At 32.1% G+C, this 22,574-nt stretch overlaps 1 protein-coding gene across 1 annotated transcript; it reads left to right on the top strand.

Annotated features, from left to right (window-relative positions):
* Nucleotides 1-2,708: 2,708 nt before the first annotated feature.
* Nucleotides 2,709-18,193, top strand: LOC130954745 (UDP-glucose:glycoprotein glucosyltransferase). Its single transcript, XM_057881508.1, has 37 exons — nucleotides 2,709-3,077; nucleotides 3,156-3,581; nucleotides 3,669-3,822; nucleotides 4,196-4,367; nucleotides 5,318-5,391; nucleotides 5,666-5,762; nucleotides 5,843-5,955; nucleotides 6,483-6,598; nucleotides 7,501-7,558; nucleotides 7,863-8,015; nucleotides 8,109-8,207; nucleotides 8,303-8,446; nucleotides 8,533-8,601; nucleotides 8,920-9,008; nucleotides 9,240-9,402; nucleotides 10,266-10,400; nucleotides 10,475-10,574; nucleotides 10,661-10,755; nucleotides 10,949-11,061; nucleotides 11,184-11,394; nucleotides 11,627-11,695; nucleotides 11,843-11,988; nucleotides 12,609-12,710; nucleotides 12,849-12,996; nucleotides 13,229-13,285; nucleotides 13,363-13,493; nucleotides 13,882-13,970; nucleotides 14,603-14,946; nucleotides 15,048-15,137; nucleotides 15,505-15,569; nucleotides 15,908-16,010; nucleotides 16,119-16,277; nucleotides 16,417-16,557; nucleotides 16,682-16,725; nucleotides 16,814-16,928; nucleotides 17,256-17,408; nucleotides 17,513-18,193. The coding sequence occupies exons 1-37, from the start codon at nucleotides 2,914-2,916 to the stop codon at nucleotides 17,681-17,683; spliced, it is 4,872 nt and encodes a 1,623-aa protein (XP_057737491.1). The 5' UTR covers nucleotides 2,709-2,913; the 3' UTR covers nucleotides 17,684-18,193.
* Nucleotides 18,194-22,574: the final 4,381 nt, after the last annotated feature.

The raw sequence follows: 22,574 nt of genomic DNA on the forward strand, positions 1-22,574 counted from the left end.
AATAGTGCATTATTTATTATGAATTTTGTTCATCCGAAAAACAAAATTATAGCTCTTCCGGAGCCTTCTATCACATTGTTTGAGCCAATAATAGTATTAACATATTCTTCTTTTGTCATAAGATGTGTAAAGTATATTTTACTTTTGAGAATTGTGTGTGAACTTGCACTGTCTGCAAGGAATACATCTTCATTATATATCCTTGTCATTTTCTTCAAAGACAAATAATAATAATAAAATGAGTAAAAATATATGCATAGTAAAATTATTTTCTTGATTGAAATTATTTTTCTAAGAAGTACTGTACATTATATCATATACTAAAAATTTTTATTATTTTAGAACTTGGCACATTTAGTAATTTTGAAATTCATAAACATAAATATTTTATCAAACATTATTTATGTACATCACACTTGAAATTCAAATGTATAGAAAATAAAACTTAACAATAAGTTTCTTACATTATTTATTTACATGAGTACTTAATAATCTCACATATTAAACTATTCCATCATCGATTAAATGACCAATATTTCTTTCAAGATCCTCAAAGAAATCAGATACATCATAATGAGTGGTGAAATTTTCAGTATCATTTGAAACAAAATTCGACTCCATTCCTTTGTCGTCCTTTTTCAAAGATGCTTGATAAAGATCGTCTAGGTGCCTTGGGGTACAACAGGTACGTGACCAATGACCATTTCCACCACAACGAAAATATTTATCCTTTGTTGATTTATTTTGTCCAGTGTTTCTTTTTTATTCCACTTCTGGTGAGATTCTTTCTTGTGAACATAATTATTTTTTCTTCCATAATTTTTATTGTTACTAAAACCTTGCCATTTACCTCTTTTAGAGTAATGATTTGCCGCATTTGTTTCAGGAAATGGGACGGCACCAACTGGACGCGCTTCATGATTTTTTAAGAGCAACTAATTGTTGCGTTCAGTAACAAGAAGGCAATAAATTAGTTCAAAATATTTTTTAAATCATTTTTCTCAATATTGCTGCTTTATGAGCACATTTGAGGCATGGAAGGTTAAGAAAGTTTTCTCTAACATATCATTATCAGTCATCTTTTTCCCACATAATTTCATTCGTGAAGTGATTCGAAACATTGCTGAATTATATTTATTTATGAATTTAAAATCCTGTAGACACAAGTGCGTCTATTCATACCAGACTTGAGGAAGTATCATCGTCTTTTGATGATTATACCTTTCTTCAAGGTATTTCCATAGATCTGCAGGATCTGTTAATGTGAGATATTCATTTTTCAATCTTTCGTCAAGATGACGACGAATGAAGATCATGGGGATGCATTATTTTCAGCCTTAATGGTATCTCCAAGATCCATTGAATCAAGATAGATTTCAGCATCTAGTATTCATAATAAATAATTGTTTCCAGATATATCAAGAATATTAAATTCAAGATGAGAGAGTTACGACATAATAAAAATCTATTACTTGAGTTGGTTAGAAAATCATACTAATAACGTGTTATAAAATAAATAAGGAAGATATAATAAATATAAAATAAAGAAGCAGAAATAGTTATAAAATAAATAAGGAAGATATAATAAATATAAAATAAAGAAGCAGAAATAGAAGACTCTAATATTAATATTTATCACAATTAATATCTCAATATAATAGAAATTATTTATATATATTACTAGTATATATAGTAGCATATGCAAAAGGAAAAGAGAAGAGTGTTTGTGTTTTACTATAAAAGAGAGATAGAGAATTTTATTAATTGTGTGTTTGTTTCTAATTGATGTTTCCTTTATTTATACATATAAATAATTATCTCTTTTCAATTTTTATTAAATTCATTCTCTCTTGAATGGACATCTAGGTGATGATTCTTATCACAACAACAATCGCACTAATTCTGGGGGAGGTTTTTCCGAGAATATAAAAGTAAAACCTTTTTCTAATTCTACACTCTTTCTTGTTAGGCAATTTGTACATCTATTTATTTATTTTCTTTTTGGACTGGAAGTATTTTTTTTAGGTCTCTCGTTCTCTAGGTTTGCGCGGCTCCATGGGCTTCATATTTACTCCTTGAGCTGAATGAAGGTATAGTTTAAAAATTTCGAGTAAATATTTTGAGTTGGGCCAACAAGTGTTTTGGTTTTGAGTTACTGTAGACCAGTTGGGTTAGAAAAAAAAAGGAGTAGAGACCATTGTTCTAATTTACCAAAAAAAAAAAGACCATTGTTTTATGTGGGTCCCACTTCACAATGACCAAACCAATCAGGGCGCATCGGGACGTGGCAACTTACTTTTCATTTTATCAAAAAAAAAAATTGCTATTTTATTTCTTTTAAATTGCAAATCATCGTCATCAAGTAGCTTTTTCAAGCATTACAGACTTATATACAGATCGTACTACATACGGGAAAAACTTAACTTGGAATAACAAGAGAAGTAAATTCCTAATTATTTCACGTGTAACTTTTCAAGAACAAAATATTAAGAAAATTAATTTTTTTTAGATATATAAATCTTTAAAAAATCGTAATAATAGCCCAATGTAATTTTTTTTTGTCAAAAATTTTGTTCTTTAAAAATTTACAAATTTATCTTTAAAATTTATAAATTTATATAATTTACGTGCATGTTTTCGCTAATTTTGAAAAGCATGGTTTTATATTATTTAATTTAATTTAATATTGATATATTGAATAACATTAGAGCGGGGTGCTTCGAAACACCGCAACGGAGTCTTCGTCTTCGTCTTCGACTCTTCGTCGTCGTCCACTGTCTGCACTCACTCTTCAAGTTCTACCTCCTCTAATGGTATCGCTACTATTTACCGTGGTTGCAGTCGTGGATCACTCTTGATTTCCAACTATCTAAGTGCGTGCGCATCGCGCATACCCTACCCTAGCGATCAACAATGGCTTCTAGATCTATACATCGCACTTGGCTTCTAATTGTTGCAGCATGCTTGCCACTATTGCTGATTCCCCAACCAGCTCTTTCCCAAACTCCTCGCCCTAAGAACGTTCAAGCTTCCCTTCGCGCTAAGTGGTCCGGCACTCCTTTGCTTCTAGAAGCTGGGTACGTTCTCCTTTCGTTGCAGAAATAAATGATTTCATTGCTCCTTTTCTCATTTTTTTTTGTGTGCCTTGTGAACAGTGAATTGTTATCGAAAGAAGACCAACGGCTTTTCTGGGACTTTATTGAGGTTTGGCTTAATGCTGATGAGGATGCAGGTGGTTCTCATTCGGCGAAAGATTGCCTTAAGAAGATTCTAGAACATGGGCGCCCTCTTTTGAGGGAACCTTTGGCTTCATTGTTTGAGTTCTCTCTTATGCTGAGATCAGCATCCCCTAGATTGGTCCTTTACCGCCAGTTAGCGCAGGAGTCTCTCTCTTCGTTTCCTCTTAGTGATGATGATAGTTTCTCGGAAAATGACAAGATTGGAGAGAACAAGTTCAATCCCCTTCATGATGGTGTGGACCTCAGGAGCCCTCAAGGCAAATGCTGTTGGGTGGATAATGGTGACCAGTTGTTTTTCGATGGTTCCGAGCTGCGGCCTTGGCTTCAAAGCCTTGCTGAACCGTGAGTGCTTCTGTTTACCATTGATGTCCTTGTCATATTCTCAATGAGCTGGAAAAGTTCCTTACATGTATTGAAATTTGTCATCAGGGTGGGTGATTCGTTTCAGAGGCCTGAAGTCTTTGATTTTGATCATGTTCATTTTGATTCGGGCTTCGGAAGTCCAGTTGCTATCCTCTATGGTGCTCTTGGGACTAGTTGCTTTAAGGAATTTCATGGTGCTCTGGTGGGAGCTGCCAAAGAGGTTCATTCATTGACTTCTTGTTTTCTGTTTCTATGTTTAAGAGAATATCATATGCTGTAAATCGCGCACCTTAAGAAAATTATGATGACGGTTTGTTAAACATCTTACTGTCCTAATCTAGGAAATGTATTTGCATTCACCTGGCTATTGCTTAGGATCAGACCATATTAACATGGTGATTTATTTGATAAAATCAAGGAGAATGCAGCGAGTGAAGCAATGGTGGAAAAACAGATGAAAAATAATGCAGATCATATTATGTTAGATTGGCTTCAATAAATAACTTAGTGGCTATGATCCTTCATTAATTCTCCCAAAAAATGATATTTTCTCCCTTTGAACGACAATTGATATGTTGTTTAAATATTTTTAGGGAAAAGTTAAGTACATATTAAGACCTGTGTTGCCAGCTGGATGCGAAGCAGGTATCGGCCACTGTGGGTCTCTTGGTGCAAGCGAATCGGTAAACTTGGGTGGTTATGGTGTGGAGCTTGCTTTGAAGAATATGGAATATAAAGCAATGGATGACAGCACAATTAAAAAAGGTTGGCGTTATTGGCTTCATATGGATTTACGTTTTGAATGAATGTAGAAGCAATTTTTTACTGTAGAACTGGTGCACTAATGAATTAGAAGTTCTTTGTTCTCTGGTTTAACTTTCAGGCTTGGTTTTGAAGCATTTTGTTTTATTACGGAAAATACACAGCATTCTTCTTCTTTTTTTTTCTGTGTATATTATTAAAATGTTTGCATGGGATAGGATTAGATGCCTAGCATCTATTTGGTGTTAAGGCTCGTGATCTTTATAGGAGACTTTTCTTCTCAAACATGTTGAGAGATTAGAAAGCTATGCTTTACTTACAGATTACCTAGAACTCTCTCTCCATCTGATCTTATGAAGGCCCTGAAGGCCTTCTTCATATGTTAGGATTTATTGCGAGCTTAGTATAACCAATCTTAAACCTAGATAAAATAGGAGTGTTGTGTCATGATGTTGACTTGCCATTGTTCAACTTTGTTGAATCTCTATGACTTGGATCAAACATACCTCAATCGAATGAAATGGTCAAAGAATTTACTTTGAAACAAAGAAAGAATTTCAGCATAGGGCAAAACAAAAAAAGAGAAAGAAAGATCTATGCGATGTTTACGCAAACCTAAAAGAGAGCTCTTGTGTAAGATGGTGTGTTAGATTTATAGCCATTCATTTACCTTTATCTATAAGCCTAGGTTTTTGGGATAAGTAGTTTCATGAGATATTGTTAGAGCTTCTATGACCAAAAAGTTGGAGTTCAATTCTTGTTTCCCCAAAAGAAAAGAAAAATGGCCTATGCGAAATTCACGCAAACCCAAAAGCTAAGGCTTTTGCTTGAGGGGGTGTACTAGAAATATAACCATCTATATCTATCATCTTAAACTTTATGGATAAGTAGTTTATTGATAGTTATCCGTACTTGTGAATATTTCTGTTATTGATACAGTTTGTTGGTTGCAGGTGTGACTTTGGAGGATCCCCGAACAGAAGATCTTAGCCAAGAAGTCAGAGGATTCATATTCTCAAAAATTCTGGTTTGTGCAAGTTAACGCTATATTTGTTTTCCATCATATACATGAAAAAATAGAACTCAATGTTCTACGTTTTATTATATACATTTTGCTACTATGTGTGCCTGATGTTAACTTGGTTTTGTATCTTTATTGGATGATAACCCCCCCCCCCCCCCTTTTTCTCCCAAAAAAAAAAATCCCGCCTCTTTTCTTTGTGATTAACAGTCTGTTGCTTGCCTTAGATATTTGGAAATTTTAAGGTGCAGATGAGTTTACATTTTGTGTTTACTTGCAGGAGCGTAAACCTGAGTTAACATCTGAGGTCATGGCTTTCAGGGATTATCTCTTGTCATCAACTGTATCAGATACACTTGATGTTTGGGAACTGAAGGGTATTGGAATTAACTGATAATTTGTTTCCATTTCGTTGGGTTTAACAAACTTTTCTCTAATATATTCTCATTGATGACAGATCTGGGGCATCAGACTGTACAGAGAATAGTCCGTGCCTCTGATCCTCTGCAGTCAATGCAAGAAATCAATCAAAATTTTCCTAGCATAGTTTCTTCTTTATCTCGCATGAAGGTAATTAAAATCAATGCATTAAGGATCCAAAAATATATCCTTTGTTGCACTGGTACGCTTGGATACGCACCTAACAAAAGATAATATTGTTTTATGTAAAAATGCGTTTTGGGTACTGCTGAATACTTTTTTTTGTTCTAATTAGCTCAAAATAACGTCGTTTTGGGTAAATTTTATTTAAATTTTTTATTCCAAAACTATTTAGATGTGTATTTTAAATATCAAGTTGACTATTTAGTTAGACTATATAAATGTTTATTTTTAATTTAATATAAATAATTTAGATTATATTGATGTTAAATGACATAAAACATACTTTATTAGTTGAAACTTACTACTTACTTTTAAAAGTTTGTGAAATTTACATATATTTTTATGCATATATACTGATGTACCCGTACTTTTTATTTTCCATTAAATTTTCATACCAGATACGGTACCCATATTCATGCAACATAGAATATCTCTAAGACATTTTTCTACATGATTATTGTCTATTATTCTTACAGGACTTTGTTGTATGACAGCTTGATGAAGCCGTTCAAGATGAAATAGTAGCAAACCAGCGTATGGTTCCACCTGGCAAGTCTTTAATGGCCCTCAATGGTGCTTTAGTCAATATCGAAGATGTTGACCTTTATCTGTAATGTTTTTTTCCTCCTGCTGACATTGTTTTACATTATGATGCTGAAATGTTTTTCTTTTGTTTGTTTTTGCTCCTTTACTCTTAGTGGTTCTTTTGTTGCATACCAATCTCTTGAAGGTTTTAGATCAGTCCAATTTATATACTTCGATCTGCCTTTAATTGATTATTATGTTTGGTCGAAAGTATTTCTTGTCTATGCTAATTGCTAATATGTGCTTTTATCAGCTAACAATATTATCAACTGAAGGACTTAGTTTCTGGTTCTAAGAAATATAAACCTCTGGCAGGCATTTGATTATGGTTTTATGACTGCTATCGTTTTGTAGACACTGATTTTCAAAACCTGTGGAGGAAGCTATGGTTATGGAATTAATAATCTTTGAACTTTAGTTACACAATTAACAATCAAATGAGCATTTGAATATGTTCTATGAATGATTGTATATCACCATAGATTCTTAGTTCTTGTAGCATGTATAGCTTGAATAATTTAGCTATTCTAGTCATGTGGACTAAGCCTCTCCACATGAGCATTATTGATCAAACCAATCTTCGTGGTGGTTGGTTATGTTGGTATCCAATATTCTACTTTGTTTTTTGTTTGTCTTTCCCTGGAATTATCGTGATAGTTATGCCTGGCAAGAACAGTGACTGTTGAAAAAATTAAGACATTCCAACTCATAAAATACCTTAGTAGCACATGAAGTTCATCGTTAATCATGTGAAGCTTGATGTAATAGTAGCACATGAAGTTCATTGTTAATCGTGTGAAGCTTGATGTAAATGCTGATTGTATAGTTACGCCTTTTTGTAGTTGGTTTAAAAGTGACATGAATGTCTTAAACTTGAAGTGGAATGCAAATTTCAGGCTACTAATATTATTTTATTGTCTTAATAAGGTTGATTGACTTGGTTCATCAAGATTTGTTGTTAGCTGATCAGTTCTCAAAATTGAAGGTAAATAGCATCTAAGAAGCGCCATTTTGGTATAGTCTTAGTAGGACTAATTTCTAGTCTATTTGCTGACTGACCTAATTAGTTTCAGGTGAAAATAATCTCCTGATGCATTTCAATAGAATAAACCTAATTATCCATAAAACTAATGTAAAAATATTTACCCTAGGTTATTGGTATCTTTTGATATATCTTTAAAGATGCACTTGTGCATATCCAATGAAAATAAAGCTTGTCAAAGACTTGCAGTTGAGTTATGTTTTGCTGTATATCTTGGCTGTAATATTGATGTTCCCAGTAATTACAGATTCCTCATAGTACTGTACGGAAACTGCTGTCAACTTCACCTCCTTCGGAATCTAGTACATTTCGTGTTGATTTTCGTTCTACTCATGTTTATTATCTTAACAACTTGGAAGAAGATGCTATGTACAAACGATGGAGGAGCAATCTAAATGAGGTTAATCTTTGATTTTAATCTTGGGCAATATTATTATTCTAAAAGTATGCATTACAAATTTTTGTTTTCACCCGAATATCTTTGTTTTTTTAGATCTTGATGCCAGTCTTCCCTGGGCAGCTACGTTACATCCGTAAAAATCTTTTCCATGCTGTTTTTGTTCTTGATCCAGCAACCAGTTGTGGTCTTAAGGCATGTTTGTTTTCTCAAATTTCTGATATTTTCACATTGTTCTCTGTATGTATTGGGAATCCTCATTACATGTCTTATTGCTTGGAACCCTGCAGTCAATTGATCTGATAATTTCCTTGTATGAGAATAATGTTCCTATGAGATTTGGGATCATCCTGTATTCTTCAAAGTACATCATGCAGTTAGAGAACCATTCTACCAAAGATGGTGATAAATTTGAGGAGGATATATCAGATATGGTAATTTTTACCTTTTTTATATGCACACACACTTGGGATCCAACAGTGAGTTTATGATGTATACTTTTTTGTCTTTTAATTTTCAGATCATACGTCTCTTCAGCTATATCAAGGAGAACTATGGAACTCCATTGGCTTTCCAGTTTTTGAGTAATGTAAGAATTTCTCTTCAGTGTTAGTCATCTTCTATTTCTGTGTCACCTTGGTGAATTACTGCTTTTATTTAGATTCAAAAGATTTATATACAAGTATGACATGACTGAAATCCAGTTAAGTCTTTCTTGAGAATTTGTGGCAACTAGTTCAGAATTTTAATCTATCAAGTTGCCTGATTGACTGAAAGGTACATTAATTCCACCTGTAGCCACACAAATTTTCTAGGAAATAACTAACCTTCAGATGGTTGTGGACAGATGCTAAAAATGTTCTGAGTTTGCAATCAATTGAAAGAACTTTGTTTACATGTTTTGTAGGTTAACAAATTACATACGGAATCAGATGGTCATGCAGATGATGCTCTTGAACTTCACCATGTTGAAGGGGCATTTGTGGAAACAATATTGTAAGATTTTGCAAGAATTTTTTATTGTCCGGTGTGATGCTGATATTTCTCTAATATATCACTTCTATGGTTCTATTCTTTTTCTACAATATCCTATGTTTTTATTTATTTCTTGTTTATAGATATTGATGTATGTTCTCACCATTTCTCTGTTGACCCAAAACAAAGTCCTTACCTCAAGTGATCTTTTGTTTATAAGGCTTAATTAAGTGTTCTCATAATTTTCTGTAGACCCAAAGTAAAATCCCCACCTCAAGAGATGTTACTAAAGCTGGAGAAGGAGCAAAAGTTGAAGGAATTGTCACATGAAAGCTCCATGCATGTATTTAAGCTTGGCTTGTCTAAGCTTGAATGTTCTTTGTTGATGAATGGGCTTGTTATTGATCCCAATGAGGTAATGATCTTTTGAGACGTCATCATCATAGTTCCAAAATTATATATTTGTCTTAATGATTTTTGCATTTAATCCTTAAATATACAAACGACAAATACCCCTTGAATGATTTGAAAACGTGATAAAAATAACCAATAAATATTATATTTTTTATAATTGCCAATTTTTTTTTCTGTATTTTGCAAACAACTTGTGCATTTGATCTGAATTTTTGTGGTGACATTTGAATAACTATTTAGAAGGTGTACACAAAAAATTGGAACAAAATTTGATCTCTAGAATTTTTTTTTTCAAAAAAAAAATTGGTCATTCACAATTAAAAAAAAAATTAAAAATTCAAATGGCATAAAATTACCAAATTTTAAGAATGAAAATATTTTATTTTTCTAATTATGTTTGTGTAAAAATCACATTAAAATTTGATTTCTAAAGTCTATTTTTAGAATATATATTTAATATCTAGTTCTTTTTATCATATTTTTAAATCCTTTGAGAGTTTATTTGTCGTTTGTGTCTTTTGTGGTTATTTTTGTCAACCTTGTGAACTTTTGGATACCATTTTGGTTGTTTATCCTTTTTGTTTCTTATAAACATAAAACATCAATATATATTGTTAGTTTCATTATAAATTATTTATGTTTGAACATTATTCTCTTATTTAATCACCTAGGGTTAACCACTACCATTTTATTTGAGAGTGCACATTGGATTTGGCATGGTACACTTAGTTCCAGTTGTGTCTGGCCAAATTGCTACTATTTAACTATAGTTATGGTCACTGCGTTTTCATGACAGTGCGTAACTGCCATTCAACCTAAGCTGTTCTGTCATCTCTCCTTTTTTTTTTCAATGAATTGTATCAGGAGGCTTTATTTAATGCCTTGAACGAAGAAACTCAGAGAATACAGGAAGGCGTGTATTTTGGACAAATAAATTCTCACACTGATGTATTAGATAAGTTCCTATCAGAAGCTGGTATTCAACGATATAATCCTCAGGTATATCATTTTTTAACAGTTTGTTAGTTCTGCAAACATGTGATGTGTGGCTAACCAATTTCTTATTGGTGTAGATTATTTCTGATAACAAACCAAGGCTCATATCTTTGTCTACGTTTATTTTTGGAGAGGGATCTATACTGAATGACATTGACTACTTGCATTCTCCTGGAAGTAAGTTGTTGGAATGAATCAATATGTTAACTATTTCTGTAGTTGTTTTTTGTCTTTACATGTGGAGTCCTTTTTGTCGAATGCAGCAATGGATGATCTGAAACCCGTAACACATCTTGTTGCTGTTGATATCACTTCAAGTAGTGGGATAAAATTACTTCGGCATGCCTTAAATTACCTGGTTAGTATTGTTTTGTTTCGGTTGAAAATTATTGTACTTTTGAAGCTTTCCCTTTTTCTTTAACCCCACCCTTTCCAAGTTTCATCATATTACCTTGTGATGAGTTGGACCTATTAATTCAGTTAGCTAAACAAATTTGATCTCCCCCCCCCCCCCCCCCCCCCCAAAAAAAAAAACAAATGTTATGTTGCAGATAGAAGGATCTAAAGGTGCTCGTGTAGGAATTCTGTTTAATGCCAATCAGAGCACAACTTCATTAAGCCTCCTGTTTACGAAGGTTTTTGGAATAACTACATCCTCATATAGGTCTGTTTTTTAATTGTGAAAGTGGTTGATTGATAAGTAGTTGATTCTGTACTTTCCTAAATTCCTTTTAAATCTGAATTATGGTTTTTATACCGGCTGTATAAATGCATGGTTTTATGCAGCCATAAGAAGAATGTATTGGATTTCTTGGATCAGCTATGCTCAATCTATCAGCAGAAGTACTTCCATACATCAGCTGTTGAAGTTGATAGTACTCAAGCATTTATTATTAAGGTCTCTGAGCTTGCTGAAGCCAATGGGTTACCATCTAAGGTCTATGAATCATCCCTTTTAGAATTTTCTGCCGATGAAGTGAGAAGGCATTTGAGTAAGGTAGTTTTGGTTGCTTTGCTATTTAGACAACCTCTGTTTTGTGCATGTGAAATCTGTGAAAGCATCTCTGCTTCTGTTTACTTTTTCCTATTTGATAACCTCAAAATAATTCTGTGGTTCTCCCTTACTTCATTTATTTGGTGGAGGTTTGTGAAGTTTCAGACTCAAGTTTTGCCTTCACTGACATTTTCTTTGTCATTAAATTTATTTTAATGAGGCTTTTTGTCATCAGGTGGAAAATTTTTTGTACAGAGCACTTGGGTCTGAATCTGGTGTCAATGCTGTCTTTACTAATGGAAGGGTAAGGTTTGGCTATTTTATATTATATTCCCCCTCTTGGATTTTATTTATGTACCCTCCCCCTGGCCCTGCTGGGACTCATGAATTTTAGCTCAATGATAAATCTCTATGCTCTTCCTGTCTTACCCTTAACATTTATGTTTTATAGGTGACTTATCCTATTGCCGAAGGAACATTTTTGAGTGCTGATATGCATCTTCTTGAATCAATTGAGTTTAAGCAAAGGACAAAGCATATTGTGGAAATTATTGAAGAAGTGAAATGGCAGGATGTTGACCCTGACATGCTGACAAGGTTTTGTGATCTTTACTCTTTTGGTTTTGACTTTCAGCTTTAGCAATTTCAGCCCCTGCTTGATGCCTTGATCATTATTATCTTCCCATTAAGCACGTTGCTAAGGTTGGAACTATGAAAATGAAAGAATGTGAACCATTCAAGTCTAACATAGGTGGCACCAGTTATTGTCTATTCAAATGATGAGACAACCAGCTTGATATCACTTGAAGGTTATCAAGACCAGCATTCTAGAGGCCACACAAGTTATTTGGTCTTCTGTACACTATAATATATTACATGATGAATTAATTGCAAAACCAACATGCTTCTATCATTAAGAGGGAAACAAGAGTTTAGGAGGAGCACATGTTTAAGAACACTTTGATGGGCAGTTGTTGTAGCCAATTTGTGTTTTCTGCAGGCCCTGGATAGATTTTATATTTGAAGTTAAAGCTTGTCTATGCTGAGAGTTTGGTTGATTGGTTTTGAAAAATCCTCATAAATTGTGTATCGGTTATTATTTCTTTAATCTTTTGCTAAAGTAAATGACAGATAATATTTGTAGAAGTTATTTGTATTTTCCCAATATTTATATTAATGTTTGTCTATCCTTTAATTCTTCCTTATGTTGTTCACAGCAAATTCATCAGTGATATCGTCATGGGCCTATCCTCTTCAATGGCTACACGGGAAAGGAGTTCTGAAAGTGCGCGTTTTGAGGTTTTGAGTGATCAACATAGGTAATTTTGTTTACGGTGTACTCAATCTTCGTCAATTGTGATTAACTTCACGTTTTTTTTTTTCTGAGATTTTTCGTATTCAGGTTGCTGACCCACAATTAAATTGTATTAATATTTCATCTTCCATTTGTTGTGCAGTGCCATTATTTTGAATAATGAAAATTCTAGCATTCATATTGATGCCGTTCTTGATCCTTTAAGTCCAACCAGCCAGAGATTATCTGGAATTCTTCGAGTACTATGGAAATATATTCAGCCAAGCATGAGGATTGTACTAAATCCAGTGGTTGGTTAATACCATAATTCTACTAGTGTATATATTATATAACCCTTATCCGTTTTAGATCAAAATAATAAATATGAATATAGAATTTTATCTCTTTATCCTCAAACTTGAGATGGCAAAAGACAGATGTCTTTCTTATGGCAAACAATGCAAGTGCAGAATCTTTTTATTTTTTTCTTTCCCTGGATAGGATCAATATTTAAATATTAAATACCATTTTTTCCCATGCCAGAGTTCCCTTGCTGATCTTCCTCTGAAGAATTACTACAGATATGTAGTACCCACTATGGTATATCTTTAACTTTTAGATATTAAAATGCCATGATATTTCATGTTTGATTTCTTAAGTTTTCATTGCTTTTGCAGGATGATTTTAGTAACACTGACTCTTCAGTAAATGGCCCAAAAGCTTTTTTTGCCAACATGCCATTGTCTAAGACCCTGACCATGAATCTTGATGTTCCTGAACCCTGGCTTGTTGAACCTGTCATTGCAGTGTAAGTCTTATCCTAAGCATTTCTTAAGATTTTAAGATGGTGCATGACGTAGTACTAAGAATGCTTAGTTTGTTAGTTGAAAACTCATGAATGGCTTTTTATTTAACAAATTTACTTGTTCCTTGATTCACCTTTATTAACTGTCTAATTGCAAGAGAGTAGAGAAAGGCTTAAGGCCAGATCTAGATATGCAGAATTAATCACATGGACCACCCCTGTCCTCTTTTAAAAATTTTAGCATTACTATAGCCGCTTGATTGAGTCACTGTTATTCTTGTTAAACCATGCTTTAACAAGTGTAATTGCTTTTTTCTGGTGTACAAGTGTAATCGCTTTTTTCTGTAAGTTTTTCATTTTTAATAGTCTTGTATCTCTTTTCATGTTGCAGTCATGACTTGGATAACATTCTGCTTGAGAACCTTGGTGATACAAGAACATTGCAAGCAGTTTTTGAACTTGAAGCTCTTGTCCTCACAGGTAAAATTGCATTTTATTTATTTCACATTAGAATAAAAGCCCTTTATTCCTAACATTTTGAAGTTGGCATCAGTGCGGTCGTAAAAAAAAATCACATCAATTCAGCCCTCCTTACACTTTGAATGTTGACATCAATTTCATTATTTCCTCAAATTATAAGCAACTTCCACTACTATTTTTTTTCTAGTTGGCATATTAGTTCTAAGTTATGTTTCTTATTTGTTTTACTTTACCAGGGGAAGAGAAAATTTCCATCTCTTAAGCTTGATTTAAAAGAAATGAAAAATTGAATGGCTAACTAAATCATATGCAGTAAGTGTAGCAAGAGTGACCAGACATTTGAACTGACCTTCCAAGTTGATAGTATGGAAATTCCTTCTTTCTTGAGTTAAGGAAGGCAAATAAACAATATAGCTCGAAACTATGCGGCAACTAGGATGAATAGTATAAGTTACTAATGATTAGACTCGAGAATAAAATTGATGTCAACTTTAAATGTTTGGACTAAAAAATATATTTTCTCTTTATTATAAATAGAGTCTGATTATTGTTTGTGATATTGCCAATAAATAGAGTTAATTAATATTTTCCATGAATCCATACCATTTCTTATTGATTGTACAACTAATCAGGTCATTGCTCTGAGAAAGATCATGATCCTCCTCGAGGTCTTCAGCTAATTCTTGGAACCAAAAGCACACCCCATTTAGTTGATACCCTTGTGATGGCCAATCTTGGCTATTGGCAAATGAAAGTCTCTCCTGGGGTTTGGTACTTGCAGCTTGCTCCTGGCAGAAGCTCTGAGCTTTATATTTTAAAGGATGGTGGTGATGGAAATCTGGACAAACAATCATCAAAACTCATTACTATTAATGATTTACGGGGTAAAGTTGTTCACATGGAAGTAGTTAAAAGAAAGGGCAAGGAGAGTGAAAAATTGCTGATACCTGATGAGGGTGAACAAGATAAGAACGAAGTGAGTGTTTACCTGAAAATTGCTTCTTTATATATATGTATACTTACATTTCTTTTATTAACACAAGTGCAAAGCCTCATATTTCTTTCATATTTTCATAGGGAGGTAGCTGGAATTCCAACTTTCTAAAGTGGGCTTCTGGCTTCATTAGTAGCAATGAACTATCCAAAAAAGCTGAAAGCAGTTCATCAGTGAGTTTTTTTTTTTCTTTGTTTCTTCATGTCTCCCATGAAAAAATGTCCTCCTTAGGGGACCAATAATGATAATAATATAATAATCAAGCTTCATATGGTTTTATAAAAAGGTTTCATCTTATTGGTATTTATGCATCAATTTCTTTAAAGAATGTAATGCCTGGCATCTAGTGTCGAGTTGCATGTTGAATGGAAAGGCCATTGTTAAATTGCCTTATGATGCATCCAACCAATTGTGTGTTATCAAAATATGAGCCAAATTTAGACCTTATTATGGCTATGCTCTGCCTCACTTTCTCCCTTTCATCTTATCTACCTACTTCATCATTTCCCATATTGTGACGGATCAATCTTTTCATGATAGGATAAAGGAAGCAGTGGACGGCATGGAAAAACTATTAATATATTTTCAATTGCATCTGGACACTTGTAAGTGTTTCTCTTGTTTTATCTTGGTTGTGTGATTTGCTTTCTATAACGGCAAAAAATCCTGCTCTGTTTCTGTCTGCCTAACTGTTCACATTTGACTTTTTAATAATTTACATCCTTTTTGAACTTCAAAGGTTTTAATTTTTTTTCCCTTTCAAATTTGAAAAAAGAAAATCTTGATCCAAAATTAGATGCATCCTCAGATGTTCATGGTCATGGCACTGCAAAAAATTGCCCTGCAGGGAAAAAGGATATGATCACTACATGTTAGTTATTTAATTCCTATAATTGTTAATGCATTGCTTACTTTATTTTGGTTCATATCTTGTTTTTGCTAGATATGAACGCTTCACAAAGATTATGATTCTAAGTGTACTAAAGAATACCAATCGTCCGGTTAAATTCTGGTTCATAAAGAACTACCTCTCTCCTCCCTTTAAGGTAATATATCCTCGCAACATTTGTTCGTTTCTACATTGTAAGTTTAAAATAAAACATAATGAGTTAGTTTGACATCCTCAAACTGTATTGATGGTTGTCTTGACACAGGATCTGATTCCCCACATGGCCAAAGAGTATGGTTTTGAATATGAGCTAATCACGTACAAATGGCCTACATGGTTGCATAAGCAAAAGGAAAAGCAGCGAATAATTTGGGCATATAAAATCTTATTCCTTGATGTCATCTTTCCCCTTTCCTTGGAGAAGGTATCATGATTTTCTTCCTCTATCAAACACACTTTTCCATTATTCTCTGCACTCTCAGTTTTGTATTGATTACCACACACAACATTCACAAGGATAGTACTTAATAAATAACGTTTTTAAACTGTGCCACTCTTCTCAGGTCATTTTTGTGGATGCTGATCAAGTTGTAAGGGCTGACATGGGAGAACTCTATGACATGAATTTAAAAGGAAAACCTCTGGCATATACTCCGTTTTGTGATAATAATAAGGAAATGGATGGATATCGATTTTGGAGACAAGTAAATGCAATTGTCATACTTCAATATATTTATCTTGGTTTTCAGTTTTTATCATAATACCCATGCAATAATACATAGATGCAGCATTGAATGCTAAATTTGTTCACTATTCTTTTTGCCACAGGGTTTCTGGAGGGATCATTTGCGGGGAAAACCATATCATATTAGGTTATTACTAGTTTCTTGATTGCCTTGCCTAAAATAACTGTGATTCTATGATAGACCATTTATGTGTCAATTTTATTCCTTTTGGCAGTGCTTTATATGTTGTTGATCTGAAGAAGTTCCGAGAGACTGCAGCTGGAGATCATCTTAGAGTTTTCTATGAAACCCTTAGCAAGGATCCAAATAGTCTATCCAACTTGGATCAGGTAAGAGGCTTAGTCATAATTTCCACTCTTTATTTTTAGTTAGGAGAGTATCACTCAATATTAAAATTTTCATGAAGGCCAATTTGGATGGAGGTGTTATTCACCAGGCCCTTTCCTTTTACGAAGTGAAATTTGAAAGTAGGCTTATTATTATAGATTTTCATTAAATCTTCATTTTTACATGAAAAATCTTCAGGCGGATCAGTCCCTTGTGACCGTTAAATTGAGAGAGAATAATTTAGATGAACCTTTCATAATTCAGGTTCTTAGTGCACTTATTTTTACTTTTAAAAAAAATTCTTCCTCTTAAATTTGCCTCTGGTTCAGGATCTCCCTAATTATGCTCAGCATAATGTGCCCATCTTCTCTTTGCCACAAGAATGGCTATGGTGTGAATCATGGTGTGGTAATGCTACAAAATCCAAGGCAAAGACCATTGATCTGTGCAACAATCCCATGACAAAAGAACCCAAACTTCAGGTAATTGAAGTTCTGTTCTTGGAAACTCACAGCACATCACTGCTGATGTTTTAGCATCTCCTCTTCCATATATACTTGTTAAGATATCTCTACTTTGATCTTAGGGTGCTAGACGAATAGTGTCCGAGTGGCCAGACCTTGATTTGGAGGCAAGAAAGTTCACTGCACGAATCTTAGGTGAAGATCAAGAAACCGTGCAATCGCCAAATCAATCAAACGATATGAGTAGTGATGATTCTTTGCAAGTAGACGCGGAATCCAAGGCTGAGTTGTGAAAATGATAATTGAAACGCTTTATGCAAGTTATTTAAAAACAGTCAGTGATCCTTGCTGCAGCTTGGCACCGCGTAGCATCATGATATCTCTCTTACCAAAGTGTGCCTGCAGATGAATTGGCAGCCAGTTTTCCAAACACAATAACAACAGCGAAATGCAATAAGATTTTGCCTTCTCTGTTTGCCAATTCCTGGTTCACAAGAGATTTTGATTAGACAGAAATGATAGTGAATTTAAATCTTGTGTTCAATGTAACCATTTTGGACATAGCTACCATTAATTATGTATACCATTAACCATTAGCAACCCCTCCAATCCCTACTACCCCAACCTTTAACTTGGTATGCACCCGACTGTTGGAAATTTTCATTGTCCTTTGTATGGCAACGGTAGTCTAGTCTAGCTTTATTTATCATTATTGCTAATTATTGTTACCTGATTTTGCAGTGGATGCATGCTACCGCACTTATATTCACATAATTAAGAGAGATCTTTGGATTGATTTTTTTCCCCTTTCCCCATCTTTTTTTCATCCAATTATATATATAAACATGTTGCCTTTAAGCATATTTTGAACCCCAGATAATTGAGATCAAATATTAAGAACAATTCGTGAAATTATTTTAAAATTGGCATTTTAAAATGAGGTTCAAGCATTCCTCTGCCTTATTATGATGTGAGTACTGAGTAGTTTGAATTCCATGAACAGAACGTTCAACATCAACAAGTGCAACTAGTTTTTGGCCTTAGCATATTGGTTGCTATAGTTCTTACTGAGCAAAACTACAAATCTTGCAGTGCAAGAAATAGAGCACTAAAAGTGGTGAATAATTGATATCTGGACGTGGCAGAGCGTGGTTCTATATAATGATTATTCTTTTTGACGTTATGAAATGAAATGGAAACCCTGATCAATATAGGACCGCTATATTTTGTGCCTTCTTGATAAGATTAGTGAAAAAGATACTAAGTGGGTTGCTCAGAAAGCATAAATGCCATTTATATTTTTCTCATTTGTGGTGAAAACTGTAAATTTCAAATAACTACAAGTAGGCTTTAGTAGCCTTATAAGCAAGTGTGTAATTTGGAAGATGAATCAAATGCCAATGGTCCTTATTTTCTGGCTTTTTGCTGGCTCATTTTGATACAATGGTACTATGATGTATACTACCTTCATTTTAGAAGAGATTCTATTGCACGCATAAATTATTATGGTTTTGACGTGTAAATACTAAGTAGATTCTGTAATTTGAGATTGAAACAGCCATAGTGATTCAGCACCCAAGAGAAGAGCACTATTGTTTTCCGCTTCAAATATGCAATCCAAGTTTCTCCAACACAACAAATCATCATAAATAAAAAACGTATGTTGTTGTGTTTGTTCCTTGGAAACTTAAACATCACTAGATGTCTTCTAATTATAGCTGTCGGCAATATGTCTCTAAATGGCCACTATATACAAATCAAAATAATTTCATGTCAATTTTTTTATTGTTTTTGTAAGATAAAAATTTCTTTAAAAAAATCATTATTGAATTGAAAGTTTGGATTGTTTATTGAAGATCATTTTGTACTTATTAACAACTTTAGTTTCATTTTATTTGAGCTTGAATGTCACATCAATGATTAAAAAATTGGTTTAATTTAACTTTAAAGAACTAACTCAACTAGTGAAAATAGAATTTGAATTGAGTGCATTTAACTCAATTTTTTGAGAGTAAGTTTAAAAAAGACTCTAATATTCATCAAGAAGGAGCATAGTTATAGAAAACGGAGAGGTAAGAAAGAAGTTAAATCCCTCTTTGGTTGTGGCATATATAAGTTTGTGCTGGTAATTTATCATTTACCAAGAATAAGCAACGGTCTCAATCATTTCCTGGGCACAAGTTATTGTTATGGGAGAGTAGGACCAATTGTAAAACCCACGCTATTTCTCTTATTATATGCGCTGTCATTATATTATCAACTATAGTTATATGTTGAATTATATAATTAATAATTGCTAATGTTAATTAATTTTGGAGATCCTGACTTTTTGGTTCGCAAACATTTAAGTTATGAAAATTTAAAAAAGGATTATACTAGGTAATTAATAATTTTTTTAAACAACATAAATAACAGGTCTTAAAATTGGTCTAATTCAAGTAAAATACATTACACTCCAAATTACTTACCTAAATTTTAATATTAGAATAATCATTCGCACATCTATTAAATATTTAAATTGAACATCCAATACATTTATTATTTATATTGTTTAATATTTTCAATGTCTACATATACTTTTCTCTTAAAAATACATTTAAGTCACTGACCTTTTTAAAATCTAGACATATTGATTTTTAGGTTTAATTTATCCTATTTAAAAAACTTTTTCACGTATGCATCCGTATTGATATATCCTGAAAAGGTCAGAAGTTAAATGTATTTTTTAACATCTAAAACTTAAATGTTTGTTGATCAAAAAGTGAAGTGTTTTCTCTTAATTTTGTTACGCGTCGAAATAGTAATTTAGTTTGATGTAAAGATCATGTGTGTAGTTTAATATTGGTGAATGAGAATATCCATTTACTTAGAGAGGTGTATGACAGTATGAGCAATTTTATTTCATGCCTTTTCGTTGTTGGAGAGACTAAGGTCCCAAAGAAAGTGGAGAATTTTAATTTTAAATATGAATATTGTCATTGCTGCTAGATTCGGTCTTTATCTTATCATAATTACATGGCCCATGCTTTACGTGACTAACTTTTCTTCATGCAATGCAATCCATTTATTCTAATTCAGTAATTTGCACAAAAACAATAAAAAAAAATAAAATTTAAATTGAAAAATTAAACAATTGATCAGATAATTAAGTTAATGCAAATAAACTAAAGTTATCAAAAGTTATTTAATGTAATAACAAAAAAAAGTTTAATTTTAATATACTAATAATATGAAATATTTTATACAATTATATAATTATATTTATTCTTTTAAATTATTATTCACGTAATTAATGTAAAAAGTGGTTATTTTTATAACAAATCCTGAATATAAACATAACAACAGTAGTAATAGTAAAGGCATTTGAACACTTAGAGTTAAAAAATGTATTAAAAGAATAGAAAATGACAACATTAGATAATATCTTGAACAGTTGAAAAACAATATATTTCTGTAGTCATAGATATTATTATTGCATGAGGCCGGTTATAACTCATTTTCTCAAATCTCTGATCGGAGACATTCAATTATTCAAACCTTTTAGTTGCATAATTATGAATCAATATGAAATTAGGTACAGATATGTAGGAATTAAAAGGTAATGATGAAGGGTAATGGGTTTTATAAGTGGCAAGAGGTCACACAAAGTGAAATATTCATAGGAAAAGGCTCATTTACATGATTACAAAAAAAAATTCCCTATATGTACTTTATGTTCTATAATGAGTTAAGTCTCACTTCTCTTAAGGGAAAGATTAGGTAATAAATCAACTTTTAACAAAAGAGTAAAGTATATTTTTTAAAAAAATTAGGACTAATTTAATAATAATATATAATAAATATATTTAATTTATTTATGTTAAAATTTATTCTGATAAAATTATTCTTTAATTAGTCATAATTTTTTTAAAAAATTAGTCATTATGAATAAATTTGATGCAAAATGCAAACTAAAATTTTTTAGAACAAAATTAAAACAAAAAAAAAATTTATGGTATTTTAAAAATTTTTATTAAATTTTAAAGGTAAAAAATATACTGTACCTTTTAATAAATAATTTTATTTGTACTCTTTTTGACAAATTAAAACAAATATAGTTAAATCGATTTTTTTAATCTTATATTAGCTATATATGAATCTAAAATTATTGACTATGTAGTATGACTCGATGTTATTAGATGTGATTTAAAGCAAGGAATAGTGTTAATGTGACACCATGTCCATACCCATACTTATTATGTCAATACCGTGTGCTTTAAATCTTATCAAATTATTATTATTCACTAATGTTAACATACATGATGCATGTCACCTACCTTCCGAATTTTCTAGCTACCCAAATAAAAATGTGGGAAATCATAATTGCATATTGACAAGTAAAAGTTGATACCATAACAACACTACTACCGAGTCAGTGTAAAAATGATAAAGAACTAGTAATAATAACTAGTTGACATTATACAAATTAAATAAAAAATTCATAAAAAATATAAAAAAAATTATACAAAATAGAAAATATTGAGATATTTTCTTAATAAAACTTTCTTACACATTTTTTGTGCTGAACCCCAAAAACTATATACTATAGTAGGAAATAGACTAATAATAGAGACGAAATCGCCTATTATTGGAAGGGAATTTTTTTATTTTTAAAATATATTTTTTTTTCGTACTCTAAAAATATCACAGCTTCTTAGTTTTATTCACAATATTTACAATTATATAAAAATTAGAAAATAGGTACTTGCAAATATTTTTAGAGAATTTAAGTATTTTTTTTGAGTGAATATGGTGTCAATTTGGATATAATACTGACTGCTGTACTGATTTATTTGGGTCAGTTTTTTTATATTTGACAAAGTTTTGGGATAAATTTAAGAGTTTAATTTTGATGTACTAAAGCGTTTTATACCATCAATTATATTCGTTTTTTTATGATCATTCGTGCTCTTAATGTAAAAGTAAATATTTTTACTGGTAAAACTATTTTATATTAAAAGTGTATCAAAATTAAATTTTTAATTTAAATATAAATTAAAAAAAAGGTATTTTTGTTTAGGTATAGAGTGGGTATGGATAATAATTATTCCGTTTGAACCTAATTAAAATCCTAATCTCCTAACTTAATAATCCTAATTCCATATTATAGTTTTTTTAAGAGGAAAAAATGTAAAAATAAGATAT

Source organism: Arachis stenosperma, chromosome 10 (genome assembly GCF_014773155.1).
Source record: "Arachis stenosperma cultivar V10309 chromosome 10, arast.V10309.gnm1.PFL2, whole genome shotgun sequence".
Classification (NCBI taxonomy): domain Eukaryota; kingdom Viridiplantae; phylum Streptophyta; class Magnoliopsida; order Fabales; family Fabaceae; genus Arachis; species Arachis stenosperma.